Source organism: Sinohyriopsis cumingii, chromosome 5, assembly GCF_028554795.1.
Source record: "Sinohyriopsis cumingii isolate HCF-2022 chromosome 5, ASM2855479v2, whole genome shotgun sequence".
Lineage (NCBI taxonomy): Eukaryota > Metazoa > Mollusca > Bivalvia > Unionida > Unionidae > Sinohyriopsis > Sinohyriopsis cumingii.
In genome coordinates this window covers 145694563-145717189 of record NC_142965.1, presented here as the reverse complement: position 1 = coordinate 145717189, position 22627 = coordinate 145694563, and the positions used below count along the sequence as shown (strand labels likewise).

The 22627-nt window shown below is 34.3% G+C and overlaps 1 protein-coding gene across 1 annotated transcript in view; it reads right to left on the bottom strand.

Annotated features, from left to right (window-relative positions):
• Positions 1-22627, bottom strand: part of LOC149800410 (anoctamin-7-like) — a 104920-nt gene that overhangs the window by 30603 nt on the left and 51690 nt on the right. The window contains exons 10-11 of the mRNA XM_089958426.1: positions 10052-10207; positions 4632-4668 (exon numbers count right to left, since the gene is read on the bottom strand). Coding sequence (XP_089814552.1) covers positions 4632-4668; positions 10052-10207 — 193 coding nt within the window. The remainder of the gene's footprint in view (positions 1-4631; positions 4669-10051; positions 10208-22627) is intronic.

Genomic DNA, 22627 nt, shown 5'->3' with positions numbered 1-22627 from the left:
ATGTATTATACATTTCTGATGATCTCACTAGCTTGACAAAGTACTGTACATCTCTGATGTTCTCACTAGCTTTACAAAGTACTGTACATTTCTGATGATCTCACTAGCTTTACAATGTGCTGTACATTTCTGATGGCCTCATTAGCTTTACAAAGTACTGTACATTTCTGATGGTCTCACTAGCTTTACAAAGTACAGTACATTTCTGATTTTTTCACTAGCTTTACAAAGTATTGTACATTTCTGATGATCTCACTAGCTTTACAAAGTGCTGTAAAAACCTGATGTACATTGTAACATGCCATTGATGGAACATTGATGGATGATGTCAAAAACCTGATGTACCATATTTACTGAATATGATGGGACAATATATTTGTTGGTACACCATAAATTAATTTGAAAGTAATTTTTTTTTAACTGTATGTTCTGGGACACATAATTTTTTTCAAGTCATAAGTTGTGGGACACCTATTAAATGATTCAAAAATTACATGTCAGAAAATGCACTCCAACTAAAATTTTATTTTAGAAAAATATAAAACAGTGTACTTGAGATAGAACTATTTAATTCACTGCAGCAGCATCTCATCAACACAACCTTTCTCCTACACATGCATGATCCATTCTTTTGGTGCATAAATTGTTACAGGCAACAGATCACCTGAAGCAGAAACTGCAAGGACTAAAGTCAGATTTTTTCAAATTTGCACCAATCTAATGCTCACACTTTTGACCCCCATCTTTTTCTCAGTCTGTCCAGGAATTTGAATAAAGTACACTATAATTTCATGTGTGTTAATGATCATATTGTCAGCGAAATCATCTGCTTCTGTTCTGACCATCACTAATTTGTCACATAATTTTATTTTCTCCAAATCTTCTGGGTGATGCTGGGTCATTGATGTCCATGCATGAAGCACTATACTGTGTCACTTTCAAATTGTTCCATTGTTTTAAATTTATTTTCAAACATACCATGAATACCGGTGAAAAGGAACCAAAATTAGCTTCCATATCTCAGCCATCTTTGTATATTCCACCAAAAAAATCAGCACATTTAAAAGAATCCATAGTGAGCTTCCGAGGTCAGCTTGCTTTGCAATAAAATAACCTTTGTATTGACATCCTTTTTTAACCTTTTAGCTACTACTGCTGTTGTGCAGTCTCACTACTGCTGAGTGCTATCATATCAGTTACTGAGACTACTGAGGCTGGTTGCTAGGCTGAATACTAGAGCATCATCATGGCTGACTACAGAAACTGACAATGAAAACATGGTTACATTTATATTCATTATTTCTTTAGTTTTTGGAGGAGTTAAGTGAAATAAAAAACAGGTTACCTTGTATATTGTATATATATTCATATATTTTCACTATATATACTCCTACATCCCATCATACAAGAAATCCCAGTCATATAAGCTGTACTGAATCACACAAAATAAATCCAATATTTACATATGTACACATAAAAACATGAATGAAATCCACACTCTAATTAAAAAGATGAGAGTGGTATCTCAAAACAGTCATTATTCACACATAAATGTACTTGGCATTGTTTGCATCCTATGAAAACTTCATGTCTCCTCCCTTCCATAACACACATCTTGCATCTCCCACATTTTGGGAACCATCCTGGCCAGTGCCTTAAATCTTCAGTATCAACATTGGACAGAGCTTTTCTTTTCCTACTTCCCTGAAAGCCAGCAACCATACATTTAGCCAAGTTCATTCTGAATTCAAGCTGTGTTCTTTTCTTTTCTTTTCAGGACTTAGTTTTGATCTGGTGGTTTGGTGACTATTTCATACATATCAGGGCATTACATATCACTGTATCAATGAGAAACCAAAAAAGATATTTCCACCATTTCTGAGCTTTACGACAAGAACTGTATTGCATTCTGTTTTGGTCTGCAATATCCGCTCCCCCTTTGTTTTTGGAATACTCATCTGCAACTTTTGGGCAAGTTATTTCTTTTCGTCTGCCGTTTTTTTCTCTATGAGTTACAATGGACAGCTGTGTAGGATCCATGTTGTAATATAAAATATGGACAATTTTCTTGTCTTTCCAGGCAACACAGACCAGAGTCTCTTTTTGCATAAGTTTCATATCCCCCTGGCTTTTTAAACCACTTTTTTTTTTAAAGGTTCTGGCATTCCTTTCCTATTTCCTAGGACAGTGCCACAACAGAAGAGTCCATCTCAACGTAGATCTTCAAATAATTGGGGATTTGAAAAGAAATTGTCCATATAGATGTGGTGGTTTTTGTTTATTAATTTTCTGGTACGGTCTTTCACCACTCTAGATCCTAACCCTTCTTCTCTCACTCTCACTCTCTGTCCATCGGGCTTTCCAACATACACTTGAAATTCATGGACGTAGCCAGTTTGAGGATGGGCTCTTTCCCAGACTTTAAAGCCAAATTTTGTGGGTTTGGCTGGCAGATATTGCTTAAATGACAGTCTTCCTTTATAAGCAGTCATGCCTTCATCAATTGACTGGTTTTTGGGATGGTTATAATTTTCCAGGCATTTATGCAAAACTGTGTCATAGAAAGGTCTTATATGGAAAATCTTGTCATGTCCTGGTTGGCCTCTGGGTGGGTTTATGCTTGTGTCGTTGGCATGGAAATATTTCCCTATTTTTTCAAACCTTTAACTTGTCATGATTTTGGGTATTCCTGGGATCCCAAAATATACAGATGTCATCCAGGCAATGGAATATTTGGGTATTTGCATAATACTCATTACGATGTATATTCCAAGATATGCCCACATCTCCGTGATGCTGGTTTCGTATCATTTCTGGTCTTGTTTTTGGTCCAACATTTTTTTGGCATAATCATTTGTTTCTTTCACAAGTATTTCCACCAGACATTCAGGGAAAAACCAAAGGAAAAAATCTTTCTCGATGCTTAGTGGTCCAAGCTCGATTGTTGAACCAACACGAGAATCAAAATCATTCATCTCGAACACGGCGAGGTCACCACTCCATTGTGCAAGTGGGACTATGTCTTCCTTGTCATCCGATTCAAAATCACTTACATCGGGTGTTGAAACTGGACTAATATCAATATCAGATCCATTTTCTATGAATGCTCCATTAAATTCTTCAATATCGCTCGCACTGAACCCTTCAAAGTTGCTCATATCTAAATCGGAATCCATTTTTGTTTATATCAACTACACGTATTTCATAAAGTGCAGAAAACCTATTACAGTGTGTCTAAATGTAACCTCTCAGTTTTTAAACATGTATCAAAATGTTGAGTAACCAGTCCTCTCATTGGTTGTATAATTAAAAATATGTAAACTTCTGTACTTTCAACCAATCAATGTTTAGTTAACATAGTGGCCACATCCGCATAAATGCAACACTGGGGTTTCGAATACTGTTGAATTTTACACACATAAGCGACAGTGGGGTAGTAAACTGGGCTTATCGGCGCTGCACATATGCGTCAGTGGGGTTCAGGAGCTATTTACAGGAGACGCTTAGATGCGACAGTCGTAGCTAAAGGTTTAAAAACAAAAATGACTTCAGAGTATCCAAAGTTGGCTTTTGAGCTTGGCTTGCTTTGTAATAAAAATAACCTTTGTCTTTGATGTCCTGTTGGTAAATTTAAAGAAGGAGTTTACTGTTCACTGCCAGTTGTGTTTGTTCACTGGGCTTCTATCTGCTTGGCATCTGTATTTATAATTAATACAAAGGAGCATTGATGTCTGCAGTTAAATAGTAATGATATTTTTGTAATCCGTGCTGATGAAAAGATTGTCACTTGCACTCAAGTGAATGTGTTTTCAAAAAATGACTTTTATTTGTGAGATACCATCATACAGTAGACCTGGATATAATTCAATCCCCTGGTTATTTTGCACCTAACACCATGTTATGCATCAATGACAGTTGTGTTTGAGATATCTGTTTATAATTTCCCCCTTGTTTGCAATTTTGTTCGATCCAGTTCTCACTCGGATAACATATTCAAACCTTTGAGCACAATTTGTTTCTCAATTTATTCATGTCAATGAACAACGCGGCATGTGTTATCGGACTTAAGCGATATACGCTATAGCCTATGCTACATATATGGATTTCGTGGATATATTTTATTCTTTAATACTCATATTGAAAAAAAGGAATAAATGATAACAATACAAGGTTAGTTTCTTTCTTTTTATTATCAAATAGGCGTTTTGTTTTATCTACTTTATTGCAACATGCATTGGGGGGAAGCACAAATGCAATACAAATGTATTTTGTAAGTCTTGGGACATATGACCTAGGTGAAAACAGGTTTCACCATAAATTCTGAGACAGGAAGAAAAATAATTAGTTTATTGTGTCCCAATATATATGGCAAATATGGTACATTGTAAAATGCCATTGATTGAACACCGATGCCTAATGTCAAAAACCTGGTGTACATCATAACAAGCCTTAGTAACATGTCATTGATGGAATACTGACACCTAATGCCTTGTTATCCTAATGCAAGATGAAAAACTGATGTACACTGTAACGTGATGCAAAACTTATACAATTTACAATTTTCACAGTTCTCTTTACATGTTCAGGATTTTCCAGGATTTTCTTGATAAAAAAATTACTTGTATACATACCCCACTCTGTAAGCTTTAATGCCAGCTTATCATATACCTAAAAAACAAATATTTACAAGTGAAAGATCATCAACAGAGATACAGGGTGATAATTTACAAGGAAGATAATTTACAAGGGTGGATAATTTACAGGGTGTGAGATTTTAAGGAAATTACTACTGTACATATTTAAAACAAATCTGATCGGAAAGTTTCTGAGTTATCTTTCAAACAATCTCAGCCAATCAAATTGCAGAAACCATATTTAATATGCTAATTTAATTTTTCTATAAAACAAATGTATCACAGAAACCTTTATAAAAAAGCATTCAAATGTGAAAAAATTTGGTCTTGAAAATTCAGGGATATGATGAAAAATAATTTCATTATGTCTTGAAATAAATAAATATTTAGATCAGAATATACAGAGAGAGAGAGAGAGAGAAAGAGAGAAGGAAAGAAAAGAGAGCACCTCATTCATAATTAATGCTCTCATGAAATATTTGCCATATTCTGAAGCAATGATGAAAGTGATAACCCTGTTAATGACAAATGTTTGATTACTCTTTTGAAAACAATACTTTTTCACATTTTCAGAGAATTTATTAGTGAAACAGAAAATGAGAAAATTCTGTTGATTTTGGAAGTTGATTCACACTTTCTATTGTTTATATTTAACATCTGTAACATTATGCAAATGCTTTCTCACTTCATACTGCTGGAACCAGTGATAAAATCTTTTAATATTCCTATCTTGAAAACTTCCAAAATTTATACAGGGAAAGTACATCAGTCTTTTTAACTACAAGTAATTCTATGTGCTTAAGTTTGTACAAGTTTTACAATACTATAGTAACAATTAATTTCAAATAATCAAAACATTATATGTTAAATTAGAATTAATTTCTACATCATAAATCATACACCGAATTAGAATTAATATCTCCATCTTACACATGTTAAATTAGAATTTATTTTTGTATCATACATGATACAGTGTGACCCGCTGTAACACGGTGATTGGGAGCCATAGAACCTGAGTGTTATAGACCAAACCATGTTATAAGCAACCAGGTCATTTAGCTGAAGAAAATGATGCATGTACCAAAAAAATATTGTTGGGGGGGTAACAAATGCGGGCAGTAAAATACGTGCTTAATTGGCACAATTACCACATTAAATCAATGCATATTAAATGCGAAATACACCTGTAGTGAAAACAGAGAAGGCATATATAAATTGTACTTATTTAGAGAAACACAGATTGGTAAATATAGGTGTATACTGTTTATATATACATGTCTAATGTATAGCATGAATAGAGTATAACACCATGTACTCACCTGCAAATATCATCACATACACTGAATCCACAATAAAGGTAATTCCATCAAAAATATGCACACACACACAAACATTTAAAATATTCAATAATTTTGTCATAGGTCATATAGGCAGGGCTACTGAGAGCGATCACTGGCCCTGGGGTAAGAAACACTTGGGCCTCTCCTAGTACTTGTTCAAGCAAAATGTTTATTTTATAACATTAAAAAGTATTGTTCGGCCCAGGCCCCTTATGGGCTCAGGCCCTGGGGATCGGCGGCCCCTAATATTTTGTTGGCCCTGCAAAAAGGTCTGAACTGAGTGGAAAAAACCCACATGTCTATGAAAATTCAGGAGTCACATCACGACCATGTTATATCCAAATTTGTGTTATAACGGAGCATGCTATAGCAGGGTCACACTGTACAGAGCATGAAAAATCAACATAAATAAGATAACCCACATCAAAAATACTCTCAGTTACAACCATTCAAGCATGTACTGATGAAAAACAACTTCTACAAATTTAATAGTTGTACTTATGACTCAGACTGACATGTTTACATAATTATGTTAATGGCTCATGTTAGATTACTGGCTGTAAACACTTTCAAAACTGACACATGTAAATGAAAGTGGCTGTCAGTGACATAAGAACTGCTTGAGTACTAAGTGTAAGTGGCATGTGTAAGTGCTATGTGTAAATAAAAGTGGCTGTCTGTTACATAAGTGTGTGTGTGATTTGAATTTTTAACATAGCTTTAACAATTTTTCAGTCATATTGCTACGATGTCTGCAGTGTGGCAGTTTATAGTGATGCCTAGCACTGGGGCATCATGTCGCATACATGTATCATGATGTCCCACCCAGTCACATTATCCTGACACCAGGCCGACCAGTCCTAACACTAGCCTCTTAATGCTGAGCGCCAAGCAAGGCAGCTGTTAGTACCATTTTTGTAAGTCTTTGGTATGACTCGGCCGGGGATCGAACCCATGACCTCCTGCATCTGAGGCAGATGCTCTAACCACTTGGCCACCAGAGCAGTCTCAGTGACATAAGAACTGCTTGAGTACTAATACGGGATGTGTAAATGCAATGTGTAAATAAAAGTGGCTGTCAGTGACATAAGAACTGCCTGAATATCGTTGTGCTATGTGATGCTGGAGTTTGCAATTATTATTTACTAAAATGGCATCTGCTGAATCTAAAAATGAAAACAAGTTCAAGATGATCTGATTTATGTAAATTCTTCAATGTGGTCAACACAAGCCCCAGGACAATGAAAAGAGCCAAATACATTTTGTACAAATTCTAAACAATGATGGTTTAATCAGGGCATGCCCTGTACAATGACCTACATTTAACTGTCAGCTGCAAGCCTGAACAAGACAGATCCAGAAATTAGGTTGGCTTTCAGCCATACTGTTCAAACATTTAGGAGTTTTACAGACTTTCTTACAAGTCAAACATCTTACCCATTCTAAAGTTCTTCCCCATCCTAAAAGTCTTACCCATCTTAAAAGTCTTACCCATCCTAAAAGTCTTACCCATCCTAAAAGTCTTACCCATCCTAAAAGTCTTACCCATCCTAGAAGTCTTACCCATCCTAAAAGTCTTACCCATCTTAAAAGTCTTACCCATCCTAGAAGTCTTACCCATCCTAAAAGTCTTACCCATCCTAGAAGTCTTACCCATCCTAAAAGTCTTACCCATCCTAGAAGTCTTACCCATCTTAAAAGTCTTACCCATCTTAAAAGCCTTATCCATCATAGAAGTCTTACCCATCCTAAAAGTCTTACCCATCCTTGAAGTCTTACCCATCCTAGAAGTCTTACCCATCCTAAAAGTCTTACCCATCTTAAAAGTCTTACCCATCATAAAAGTCCTACCCATCCTTGAAGTCTTACCCATCCTAGAAGTCTTACCTATCCTAAAAGTCTTACCACCCTAAAAGTCTTACCCATCCTAAAAGTCTTACCCATCTTAAAAGTTTTACCCATCCTAAAAGTCTTACTCATCTTAAAAGACTTACTCATCTTAAAATTCTTACTCATCCTAGAAGTCTTACCCATCCTAGAAGTCTTACCCATCTTAGAAGTCTTACCCATCATAAAAGTCTTACACATCTTAAAAGCCTTATCCATCCATGAAGTCTTACACATCTTAAAAGTCTTACCCATCTTAAAAGTCTTACCCATCCTAGAAGTCTTATCCATCATAAAAGTCTTACCCATCTTAAAAGTCTTACCCATCTTAAAAGTCTTACACATCTTAAAAGCCTTATCCATCCATGAAGTCTTACACATCTTAAAAGTCTTACCCATCTTAAAAGTCTTACCCATCCCAGAAGTCTTACCCATCTTAAAAGTCTTACCCATCCTAGAAGTCTTACCCATCTTAAAAGTCTTATCCATCTTAAAAGTCTTACCCATCTTAGAAGTCTTACCCATCCTAGAAGTCTTACCTATCATAAAAGCCTTATCCATCTTAAAAGTCCTACCTATCATAAAAGTCTTACCCATCCTTGAAGTCTTACCATCCTAAAAGTCTTACCCATCCTAGAAGTCTTACCCATCTTAAAAGTCTTACCCATCCTAGAAGTCTTACCCATCTTAAAAGTCTTACCCATCTTAAAAGTCTTACCGATCCTAAAAGCCTTATCCATCTTAAAAGTCTTACCCATCTTAAAAGTCTTACCCATCCTAAAAGTCTTACCCATCCTAGAAATCTTACCCATCTTAAAAGTCTTACCCATCGTAAAAGTCTTACCCATCCTAGAAGTCTTACCCATCTTAAAAGTCTTACCCATCCTAGAAGTCTTACCCATCTTAAAAGTCTTACCCATCGTAAAAGTCTTACCCATCCTAGAAGTCTTACCCATCCTAAAAGTCTTACCCATCCTAGAAGTCTTACCCATCTTAAAAGTCTTACCCATCTTAAAAGTCTTACCCATCCTAGAAGTCTTACCCATCTTAAAAGTCTTACCCATCCTAAAAGTCTTACCCACGCTAGAAGTCTTACCTATCATAAAAGTCTTACCCCCATCCTAGAAGTCTTACCCATCCTAAAAGTCTTACCCATCTTAAAAGTCTTACGCATCGTAAAAGTCTTACCCATCCTAGAAGTCTTACCCATCTTAAAAGTCTTACCCATCCTAGAAGTCTTACCCATCTTAAAAGTCTTACCCATCCTTGAAGTCTTACCCATCCTAGAAGTCTTACCCATCTTAAAAGTCTTACCCATCCTAAAAGTCTTACCCATCCTAGAAGTCTTACCCATCTTAAAAGTCTTACCATCCTAAAAGTCTTACCATCCTAAAAGTCTTACCTAATTTAAAAGTCTTACCCATCCTAAAAGTCTTACCACCCTAAAAGTCTTACCCATCTTAAAAGTCTTACTCATCTTAAAATTCTTACTCATCATAGAAGTCTTACCTATCCTAGAAGTCTTACTTATCATAAAAATCTTACCCATCTTGAAAGTCTTACCCCTCTTGAAAGTCTTACCCATCCTAAAAGTCTTACCCCCCCAAAAGTCTTACCCATCTTAAAAGTCTTACCCATCTTGAAAGTCTTACCCATCCTAAAAGTCTTACCCATCCTAGAAGTCTTATCCATCCTAGAAGTCTTACCCATCTTAAAAGTCTTACCCATCCTAGAAGTCTTACCCATCTTCAAAGTCTTACCCATCTTCAAAGTCTTACCCGTCCTAAAAGTCTTACCCACCTTAAAAGTCTTACCGATCCTAGAAGCCTTATCAATCTTAAAAGTCTTACCCATCTTAAAAGCCTTATCCATCCTAAAAGCCTTATCCATCCTAAAAGCCTTATCCATCCTAGAAGTCTTACCCATCCTAGAAGTCTTACCCATCCTACAAGTCTTACGCATCTTAAAAGTCTTACCCAATTTAAAGTCTTACCCATCCTAGAAGTCTTACCCATCCTAAAAGTCTTACCCATCTTGAAAGACTTACCCATCCTAGAAGTCTTAACCATCCTAAAAGTCTTACCCCCCAAAAAGTCTTACCCCCCCCAAAAGTCTTACCCGTCTTAAAAGTCTTACCCATCTTAAAAGTCTAATCCATCTGAAACATCTTAGCAATTCTAAAAGTCTTACCCATCCTAGAAATAATATGGATACTGCATTCAGTACAGCAGATACAATGGTGGTAGTCAGCAGACACTCAACGGCATTAAAATTTGGACAAAAATTCACAAACATTATGACTCTGTACACAATTACAGCAACCACACTAATGATGACTATCATCACCTGAAGAAAAAAACAAAGACATAACAAATATAACACAATCATGACAGTCATTTTTAAGTTCTACAAAGCAACCATTATTGTCATGTAAGCAAACAAAGAACTGAAAAACAAATCAAAAAGACCATTAATGTTATATAAAATTTGGTGAAGTTGTTTGATACTTTACATGGGTACAGCCGATCACTGAATATTAGTAAAATAAAGCAATTCATTAAGCAGGTAGGTCATGTTTCTGCCAGAATAAAGAGACTTCATTATAATGTCAACAATCTGCAAGTGGTGTTCTTCACAAGCCTGCTTGTAAAAGCAATCAAGCACACAACAAAATGAGTAATAAGTACTAAGGCACAGTACAAAATGAAGCATGGGGGTGGGGGTGGATGGTTCAGAAGTAATGTAAAATTATGGAATATAGATCTGAATGGCTGGAAAAGATAAACAATGTAATACTGGAATCAAATTAATCCAAGGTCTTGGCAATAAAAAGGGATTCGTCAAATTCGCCTCACTTGAAGTATGCAACAGGAACCAAAGCTGAATGGATGGATAATCCAGAACCAAATCTATGTTAAATGAGGACATAGGCTGCTGGGAAATGAACTCACTCAGGGACTTGTCAATATCAAGATCCATGGTTTAAATCAATCTTTGATAGGGTTATGTCAATATCAAGATCCAGGGTTCAAATCAATCTTTGATAGGGTTGTGTCAATCAAGATCCATGGTTCAAATCAATCTTTGCTAGGGTTATGTCAATATAAAGATCCATGGTTCAAATCAATCCCTGCTAGGGTTATGTCAATATCAAGATCCAGGGTTCAAATCAATGATAGGGTTATGTAAATATCATGATCGATGGTTCAAATCAATCCTTGATAGGGTTATATCAATATCATGATCCATTGTTCAAATCAATCTTTGCTAGGGTTATGTCAATATCAAGATCCAGGGTTCAAATCAATCCTTGATAAAGTTAAGTCAATATCAAGATCCAGGGTTCAAATCAATCATTGATAGGGTTATGTCAATATCATGATACAAGGGTCAAGTCAATCTCTGATAGGGTTATGTCAATATCACAATTCATGGTTCAAATCCTTGATAAAGTTATGTCAATATCAAGATCCAGGGTTCAAATCAATGATAGAGTTATGTCAATATCAAGATCCATGGTTCAAATCAATGATAGGGTTATGTCAATATCAAAATCCATGGTTCAAATCAATCCTTGATAGGGTTATGTCAATATCAAGATCCATGGTTCAAATTAATCCTTGATAGGGTTATGTCAATATCATGAGCCATGGTTCAAATCAATCCTTGATAGGGTTATGTCAATATCAAGATCTATGGTTCAAATTAATCCTTGATAGGGTTATGTCAATATCAAGATACAAGGGTCAAGTCAATCCTTGATAGGGTTATGTCAATATCAAGATCCATGGTTCAAATCAATGATAGGGTTATGTCAATATCAAGATCCATGGTTCAAATCAATCCCTGATAGGGTTATATCAATATCATGATCCAGGGTTCAAATCAGTCCTTGGTAAGGTTATGTCAATATCAAGATCCATGGTTCAAATCAATCCCTGATAGGGTTATATCAATATCATGATCCAGGGTTCAAATCAGTCCTTGGTAAGGTTATGTCAATATCAAGATCCAGGGTTCAAATCAATGATAGAGTTATGTCAATATCAAAATCCATGGTTCAAATCAATCCTTGATAGGGTTATGCCAATATCAAGATCCATGGTTCAAATTAATCCTTGATAGGGTTATGTCAATATCATGAGCCATGGTTCAAATCAATCCTTGATAGGGTTATGTCAATATCAAGATCTATGGTTCAAATTAATCCTTGATAGGGTTATGTCAATATCAAGATACAAGGGTCAAGTCAATCCTTGATAGGGTTATGTCAATATCATGAGCCATGGTTCAAATCAATGATAGGGTTATGTCAATATCAAGATCCATGGTTCAAATCAATCCCTGATAGGGTTATATCAATATCATCATCCAGGGTTCAAATCAGTCCTTGGTAAGGTTATGTCAATATCATGATCCATGGTTCAAATTAATCCTTGATAGGGTTATATCAATATCAAGATACAAGGGTCAGGTCAATCCTTGATAGAATTATGTCAATATCAAGATCCATGGTTCAAATCAATCCTTGATAGGGTTATGTCAACATCAAAATCCATGGTTCAAATCAATCCTTGATAGGGTTATGTCAATATCAAGATCCATGGTTCAAATCAATCATTGATAGGGTCATGTCAATATCAAGCTCCATGGTTCAAATCAATCATTGATAGGGTCATGTCAATATCAAGCTCCATGGTTCAAATCAATCCTTGATAGGGTTATGTCAATATCAAGATCCAGGGTTCAAATCAATCCTTGATAGGGTTATGTCAATATCAAGATCCATGGTTCAAGTCAATCCTTGATAGGGTTATGTCAATATCAAGATCCATGGTTCAAATCAATGATAGGGTTATGCCAATATCAAGATCCATGGTTCAAATCAATCCTTGAAAGGGTTATGCCAATATCAAGATCCATGGTTCAAATCAATCCTTGAAAGGGTTATGTCAATATCAAGATCCATGGTTCAAATCAATCCTTGATAGGGTTATATCAATATCAAGATCCAAGGTTCAAATCAATCCTTGATAGGGTTATGTCAACATCAAAATCCATGGTTCAAATCAATCCTTGATAGGGTTATGTCAATATCAAGATCCAGGGTTCAAATCAATCTTTGATAGGGTTGTGTCAATCAAGATCCATGGTTCAAATCAATCTTTGCTAGGGTTATGTCAATATAAAGATCCATGGTTCAAATCAATCCCTGCTAGGGTTATGTCAATATCAAGATCCAGGGTTCAAATCAATGATAGGGTTATGTAAATATCATGATCGATGGTTCAAATCAATCCTTGATAGGGTTATATCAATATCATGATCCATTGTTCAAATCAATCTTTGCTAGGGTTATGTCAATATCAAGATCCAGGGTTCAAATCAATCCTTGATAAAGTTAAGTCAATATCAAGATCCAGGGTTCAAATCAATCATTGATAGGGTTATGTCAATATCATGATACAAGGGTCAAGTCAATCTCTGATAGGGTTATGTCAATATCACAATTCATGGTTCAAATCCTTGATAAAGTTATGTCAATATCAAGATCCAGGGTTCAAATCAATGATAGAGTTATGTCAATATCAAGATCCATGGTTCAAATCAATGATAGGGTTATGTCAATATCAAAATCCATGGTTCAAATCAATCCTTGATAGGGTTATGTCAATATCAAGATCCATGGTTCAAATTAATCCTTGATAGGGTTATGTCAATATCATGAGCCATGGTTCAAATCAATCCTTGATAGGGTTATGTCAATATCAAGATCTATGGTTCAAATTAATCCTTGATAGGGTTATGTCAATATCAAGATACAAGGGTCAAGTCAATCCTTGATAGGGTTATGTCAATATCAAGATCCATGGTTCAAATCAATGATAGGGTTATGTCAATATCAAGATCCATGGTTCAAATCAATCCCTGATAGGGTTATATCAATATCATGATCCAGGGTTCAAATCAGTCCTTGGTAAGGTTATGTCAATATCAAGATCCATGGTTCAAATCAATCCCTGATAGGGTTATATCAATATCATGATCCAGGGTTCAAATCAGTCCTTGGTAAGGTTATGTCAATATCAAGATCCAGGGTTCAAATCAATGATAGAGTTATGTCAATATCAAAATCCATGGTTCAAATCAATCCTTGATAGGGTTATGCCAATATCAAGATCCATGGTTCAAATTAATCCTTGATAGGGTTATGTCAATATCATGAGCCATGGTTCAAATCAATCCTTGATAGGGTTATGTCAATATCAAGATCTATGGTTCAAATTAATCCTTGATAGGGTTATGTCAATATCAAGATACAAGGGTCAAGTCAATCCTTGATAGGGTTATGTCAATATCATGAGCCATGGTTCAAATCAATGATAGGGTTATGTCAATATCAAGATCCATGGTTCAAATCAATCCCTGATAGGGTTATATCAATATCATCATCCAGGGTTCAAATCAGTCCTTGGTAAGGTTATGTCAATATCATGATCCATGGTTCAAATTAATCCTTGATAGGGTTATATCAATATCAAGATACAAGGGTCAGGTCAATCCTTGATAGAATTATGTCAATATCAAGATCCATGGTTCAAATCAATCCTTGATAGGGTTATGTCAACATCAAAATCCATGGTTCAAATCAATCCTTGATAGGGTTATGTCAATATCAAGATCCATGGTTCAAATCAATCATTGATAGGGTCATGTCAATATCAAGCTCCATGGTTCAAATCAATCATTGATAGGGTCATGTCAATATCAAGCTCCATGGTTCAAATCAATCCTTGATAGGGTTATGTCAATATCAAGATCCAGGGTTCAAATCAATCCTTGATAGGGTTATGTCAATATCAAGATCCATGGTTCAAGTCAATCCTTGATAGGGTTATGTCAATATCAAGATCCATGGTTCAAATCAATGATAGGGTTATGCCAATATCAAGATCCATGGTTCAAATCAATCCTTGAAAGGGTTATGCCAATATCAAGATCCATGGTTCAAATCAATCCTTGAAAGGGTTATGTCAATATCAAGATCCATGGTTCAAATCAATCCTTGATAGGGTTATATCAATATCAAGATCCAAGGTTCAAATCAATCCTTGATAGGGTTATGTCAATATCAAGATCCATGGTTCAAATCAATCCTTGATAGGGTTATGTCAATATCAAGATCCATGGTTCAAATCAATCATTGACAGGGTTAAATCAATATCATGATCCATGGTTCAAATCAATCATTGACAGGGTTATATCAATATCAAGATCCATGGTTCAAATCAATCATTGACAGGGTTATGTCAATATCAAGATCCATGGTTCAAATCAATCATTGACAGGGTTATGTCAATATCAAGATCCATGGTTCAAATCAATCATTGACAGGGTTATATCAATATCAAGATCCATGGTTCAAATCAATCATTGACAGGGTTATATCAATATCAAGATCCATGGTTCAAATCAATCCCTGATAGGGTTATATCAATATCATGATCCATGGTTCAAATCAATCATTGACAGGGTTATGTCAATATCAAGATCCATGGTTCAAATCAATCACTGACAGGGTTATATCAATATCATGATCCATGGTTCAAATCAATCATTGACAGGGTTATATCGATATCAAGATCCATGGTTCAAATCAATCATTGACAGGGTTATATCAATATCATGATCCATGGTTCAAATCAAACCCTGAAAGGGTTATATAAATATCATGATCCATGGTTCAAATCAATCATTGACAGGGTTATATCAATATCAAGATCCATGGTTCAAATCAATCATTGACAGGGTTATATCAATATCATGATCCATGGTTCAAATCAATCCCTGATAGGGTTATATCAATATCATGATCCATGGTTCAAATCAATCATTGACAGGGTTATATCAATATCAAGATCCATGGTTCAAATCAATCATTGATAGGGTTATATCAATATCAAGATCCATGGTTCAAATCAATCATTGACAGGGTTATATCAATATCAAGATCCATGGTTCAAATCAATCCCTGATAGGGTTATATCAATATCATGATCCATGGTTCAAATCAATCACTGACAGGGTTATATCAATATCAAGATCCATGGTTCAAATCAATCATTGATAGGGTCATGTCAATATCATGATCCATGGTTCAAATCAATCATTGACAGGGTTATATCAATATCATGATCCATGGTTCAAATCAATCATTGACAGGGTTATATCAATATCATGATCCATGGGTCAAGTCAATCATTGATAGGGTTATGTCAATATCATGATCCATGGTTCAAGTCAATCATTGACAGGGTCATGCTGTACAAATCAAGGTTTAGGGGGATAAGCAGTCAGGTGCCATAACTCAAGTAAATGATACTCTGGAATGCTTGCTAGCAACTAATTTATTTTATAACATTATAAATATAAACATACATGCCAAATCTGGCAAAAATCAAACAGTCCCTAGTAAAGGTATGTTGGGAAAGAGCAATCAGGGGATCTTGAACCCTTTTAATCCTGACAAATAATGTTGGTAATCAAACTTGTTAAAGATCATATATAAAGATGCTTGAAATCAAATAATTCTTTATCAAGTTATGTCATGTCAAGCCAAGTTACAAGGCAAGACAATTACAACCTATAACTGTATAATGATGTTATGAAATGCTACGACCATAATTTCTGTAAATGATGGTGTGGAACTCTGGGACCAAAATTTCTGTAAATGACAATGTGGAATACTGGGACCAAAATTTCTGAAAATGATGATCTTGAGTACTGGGACCAAAATTTCTGCAAATGATGATGTGGAATACTTGGACCCAAATTTCTGTACATGATGATGTGGAATACTTGGACCCAAATTTCTGTAAATGATGATGTGGAACACTGGGACGAAAATTTCTGTAAATGATGATGTGGAATACTGGGAACATAATTTCTGTAAACAATGATGTGGAACACTGGGACCATAATTTCTGTAAACAATGATGTGGAATACTGGGACCAAAATTTCTGTAAATGATGATGTGGAATACTGGGACCAAAATTTCTGTAAATGATGATGTGGAATACTGGGACCATAATTTCTGTAAATGATGATGTGGAATACTGGGACCATAATTTCTGTAAATAATGATGTGGAATACTTGGACCAAAATTTCTGTAAATGATGATGTGGAATATTTGGACCAAAAATTTCTGTAAATGATGATGTGGAACACTGAGACCAAAATTTCTGTAAATGACAATGTGGAATACTGGGACCAAAATGTTTGTAAAAGATGATGTGGAATACTCGGACAAACATTTATGTAAATGATGATGTGGAATACTCGGACAAAAATTTATGTAAATGATGATGTGGAACACTGGGACCATAATTTCTGTAAATGATGAGTTGGAATACTTGCACCAAAATTTCTGAAAATGATGATGTGGAATACTTGGACCAAAATTTCTGTAAATGATGGTGTGGAATACTGGGACCAAAATTTCTGTAAATGATGATGTGGAAAACTGTTACCATAATTTCTGTAAATGATGATGTGGAACACTGGGACCAAAGTTTCTGTAAATGATGATGTGGAACACTGGGACCATAATTTCTGTAAATGATGATGTTAATACTGGGACCATAATTTCTGAAAATGATGATGTGGAATACTGGGACCAAAATGTTTGTAAATGATGATGTGGAACACTGGGACAAAAATTTCTGTAAATGATGATGTGGAACACTGGGACCATAATTTCTGCAAACGATGATGTGGAACACTGGGACCATAATTTCTGTAAATGATGATGTGGAACACTGGGACCTAAATTTCTGTGAATGATGAGGTGGAACACTGGGACCAAAATTTCTGTAAATGATGATGTGGAATACTGGGACCATAATTTCTGTAAATGATGATGTGGAATACTGGGACCATAATTTCTGTAAATGATGATGTGGAATACTGGGACCATAATTTCTGTAAATGATGATGTGGAATACTGGGACCATAATTTCTGTAAATGATGATGTGGAATACTGGGACCATAATTTCTGTAAATGATGATGTGGAACACTGGGACCATAATTTCTGTAAATGATGATGTGGAATACTGAGACCATAATTTCTGTAAATGATGATGTGGAATACTGAGACCAAAATTTCTGTAAATGATGACGTGGAATACTGAGACCAAAATTTCTGTAAATGGCGATGTGGAATACTGGGACCAAAATGTTTGTAAATGATGATGTGGAACACTGGGACCATAATTTCTGTAAATAATGATGCGGAACACTGGGACCATAATTTCTGTAAATGATGATGTGGAACACTGGGACCATAATTTCTGTAAATGATGATGTGGAACACTGGGACCATAATTTCTGTAAATGATGATGTGGAATATTTGGACCAAAAATTTCTGTAAATAATGATGTGGAATACTTGGACCAAAATTTCTGTAAATGATGATGTGGAATACTGAGACCAAAATTTCTGTAAATGATGATGTGGAATACTGGGACCAAAATTTCTGTAAATAATGATGTGGAATACTGGGACCAAAATTTCTGTAAATAATGATGTGGAATACTGGGACCAAAATTTCTGTAAATAATGATGTAGAATACTTGGACCAAAATTTCTGTAAATGATGATGTGGAATACTGGGACCAAAATTTCTGTAAATAATGATGTGGAATACTGGGACCAAAATTTCTGTAAATAATGATGTGGAATACTGGGACCAAAATTTCTGTAAATGATGATGTGGAATACTGGGACCATAATTTCTGTAAATAATGATGTGGAATACTGGGACCAAAATTTCTGTAAATAATGATGTGGAATACTGGGACCAAAATTTCTGTAAATAATGATGTGGAATACTTGGACCAAAATTTCTGTAAATGATGATGTGGAATACTGGGACCAAAATTTCTGTAAATGATGATGTGGAACACTGGGACCATAATTTCTGTAAATGATGATGTGGAATACTGGGACCAAAATTTCTGTAAATAATGATGTGGAATACTTGGACCATAATTTCTGTAAATGATGATGTGGAATACTTGGACCAAAATTTCTGTAAATGATGATGTGGAATACTGGGACCAAAATTTCTGTAAATAATGATGTGGAACACTGGGACCATAATTTCTGTAAATGTTCGCTGAGTGACAGCACTTTATGAAATGTTCCCTTACCCTAGCCAGGTAGTTCCAGTATTGTAGCCCCAAGGTAAAATGTATTGCATGCAGCAAATAGCTGGTGTTGATGCAAACTGTCACAACAAATAAACTCCTGCTCATTCAAGGGCTTGTGCTTGTGACTGACCAATTTATGCAAATTACCATTTGGCGATGAAAACATACCAGCTTGTATTTGAAATTTAAAACATCAATATGTAAATTGCAATTTGTATTTTAAGAAGAGAATCAGTAAAAGCAATAACTGAAATAAAATATATAAGATTTTAACTGCCATGTTTTTTTGCATTAGCTTTTTTATAAAAATCAGTTTGAAACTGTAAGTGAACCTGATATGGGGTAATAATGGCAGACATCACTGTATCAATGGAAGCAATGGGGTAATAATGGCAGACATCACTGTATCAATGGAAGCAATGGGGTAATAATGGCAGACATCACTGTATCAATGGAAGCAATGGGGTAATAATGGCAGACATCACTGTATCAATGGAAGCAATGGGGTAATAAGGGCAGACATCACTGTATCAATGGAAGCAATGGGGTAATAAGGGCAGACATCACTGTATCAATGGAAGCAATGGGGTAATAATGGCAGACATCACTGTATCAATGGAAGCAATGGGGTAATAATGGCAGACATCACTGTATCAATGGAAGCAATGGGGTAATAATGGCAGACATCACTGTATCAATGGAAGCAATGGGGTAATAATGGCAGACATCACTGTATCAATGGAAGCAATGGGGTAATAATGGCAGACATCACTGTATCAATGGAAGCAATGGGGTAATAATGGCAGACATCACTGTATCAATGGAAGCAATGGGGTAATAATGGCAGACATCACTGTATCAATGGAAGCAATGGGGTAATAATGGCAGACATCACTGTATCAATGGAAGCAATGGAGTAATAAGGGCAGACATCACTGTATCAATGGAAGTAATGGGGTAATAATGGCAGACATCACTGTATCAATGGAAGCAATGGGGTAATAATGGCAGACATCACTGTATCAATGGAAGCAATGGGGTAATAATAACAGACATCACTGTATCAATGGAAGCAATTCATTAGATCATAGGATTATGTAAATCATTGGACAAACAGATTAATGAAAATGTACAATTCAGAGAAAGCAAAGTCTAAATATTATGTGATAGAAGATTTAGTCTTAAAATGAATTACAAAGGTCAGAAATGTATAGGACAATTCTATGTTTTTGAATTAAGCACTATAAGGTCAATGTTGTTTTCTGACATCCCTTGTTTTTGTGAAAATATGAAAAATGCTAAGTAAATAATATTTAGACAATATTGCTAACATGATGATGCCAATTTGATATGGTGTTTATATTTTGATAATACTGTTTATATAATGATCCCTATTTGATATGGTGTTTATATTTTGATAATACTGTTTATATAATGATCCCTATTTGATATGGTGTTTACATTTTGATAATATTGTTTACATGATGATGCCTATTTGATATGGTGTTTATATTTTGATATTGTTTGCATGATGATGCCTATTTGATATGGTGTTTACATTTTGATATTATTGTTTACATGATTCCTATTTGATATGGTGTTTATATTTTGATAATATTGTTTACATGATGATTCCCATTTGATATGGTGTTTACATTTTGATAATACTGTTTAAATGATGATGCCTATTTAATATGGTGTTTATATTTAGATAATATTGTTTACATGATGATGTCTATTTGATATTGTGTTTACATTTTGATATTGTTTGCATGATGATGCATATTTGAAATGGTGTTTACATTTAGATAATATTGTTTACATGATTCCTATTTGATCTGGTGTTTACATTTTGATAATATTGTTTACATGATGATGCCTATTTGATATGGTGTTTACATTTTGATATTGTTTACACGATGATGCCTATTTGATATTGTGTTTACATTTTGATAATATTGTTTACATGATGATGCCTATTTGATATGGTGTTTACATTTTGATAATATTGTTTACATGATGATTCCTATTTGATATGGTGTTTACATTTTGATATTATTGTTTACATGATGATGTCTATTTGATATTGTGTTTACATTTTGATATTGTTTGCATGATGATGCATATTTGAAATGGTTTTTACATTTTGATAATATTGTTTACATGATGATTCCTATTTGATATTGTTTACCTTTTGATATTGTTTACATGATGATGCCTATTTGATATGGTGTTTACATTTTGATAATATTGTTTACATGATGATGCCTATTTGATATAGTGTTTATACTTTGATAATATTGTTTACATGATGATGCCTATTTGATATGGTGTTTAAATTTTGATAATATTGTTTACATGATGATGCCTATTTGATATGGTGTTTACATTTTGATAATATTGTTTACATGATGATGCCTATTTGATATGGTGTTTATATTTTGATAATATTGTTTACATGATGATTCCTATTTGATATTGTTTACCTTTTGATATTGTTTACATGATGATGCCTATTTGATATGGTGTTTACATTTTGATAATATTGTTTACATGATGATGCCTATTTGATATGGTGTTTATATTTTGATATTATTATTTACATGATGATGCCTATTTGATATGGTGTTTACATTTTGATAATATTGTTTGCATGATTCCTATTTGATATTGTGTTTACATTTTAATAATATTGTTTACATGATGATGCCTATTTGATATGGTGTTTATATTTTGATAATATTGTTTACATGATGATGCCTATTTGATATGGTGTTTATATCTTGATATTATTATTTACATGATGATGCCTATTTGATATGGTGTTTACATTTTGTTAATATTGTTTGCATGATTCCTATTTGATATTGTGTTTACATTTTAATAATGTTGTTTACATGATGATGCCTATTTGATATGGTGTTTATATTTTGATAATATTGTTTACATGATGATGCCTATTTGATATGGTGTTTATATTTTGATAATATTGTTTACATGATGATTCCCATTTGATATGGTGTTTACATTTTGATAATATTGTTTACATGATGATGCCTATTTGATATGGTGCTTACATTTTGATAGTGTTTGCATGATTCCTATTTGATATGGTGTTTACATTTTTATAATATTGTTTACATGATGATTCCTATTTGATATGGTGTTTAAATTTTGATAATATTGTTTACATGATGATTCCTATTTGATATGGTGTTTACATTTTGATAATATTGTTTACATGATGATGCCTATTAAATATGGTGTTTACATTTTGATAATATTGTTTACATGATGATTCCTATTTGATATGGTGTTTACATTTTGATAATATTGTTTACATGATGATGCCTATTTGATATGGTGTTTATATTTTGATAATATTGTTTACATGATGATTCCCATTTGATATGGTGTTTACATTTTGATAATATTGTTTACATGATGATGCCTATTTGATATGGTGTTTACATTTTGATAGTGTTTGCATGATTCCTATTTGATATGGTGTTTACATTTTTATAATATTGTTTACATGATGATTCCTATTT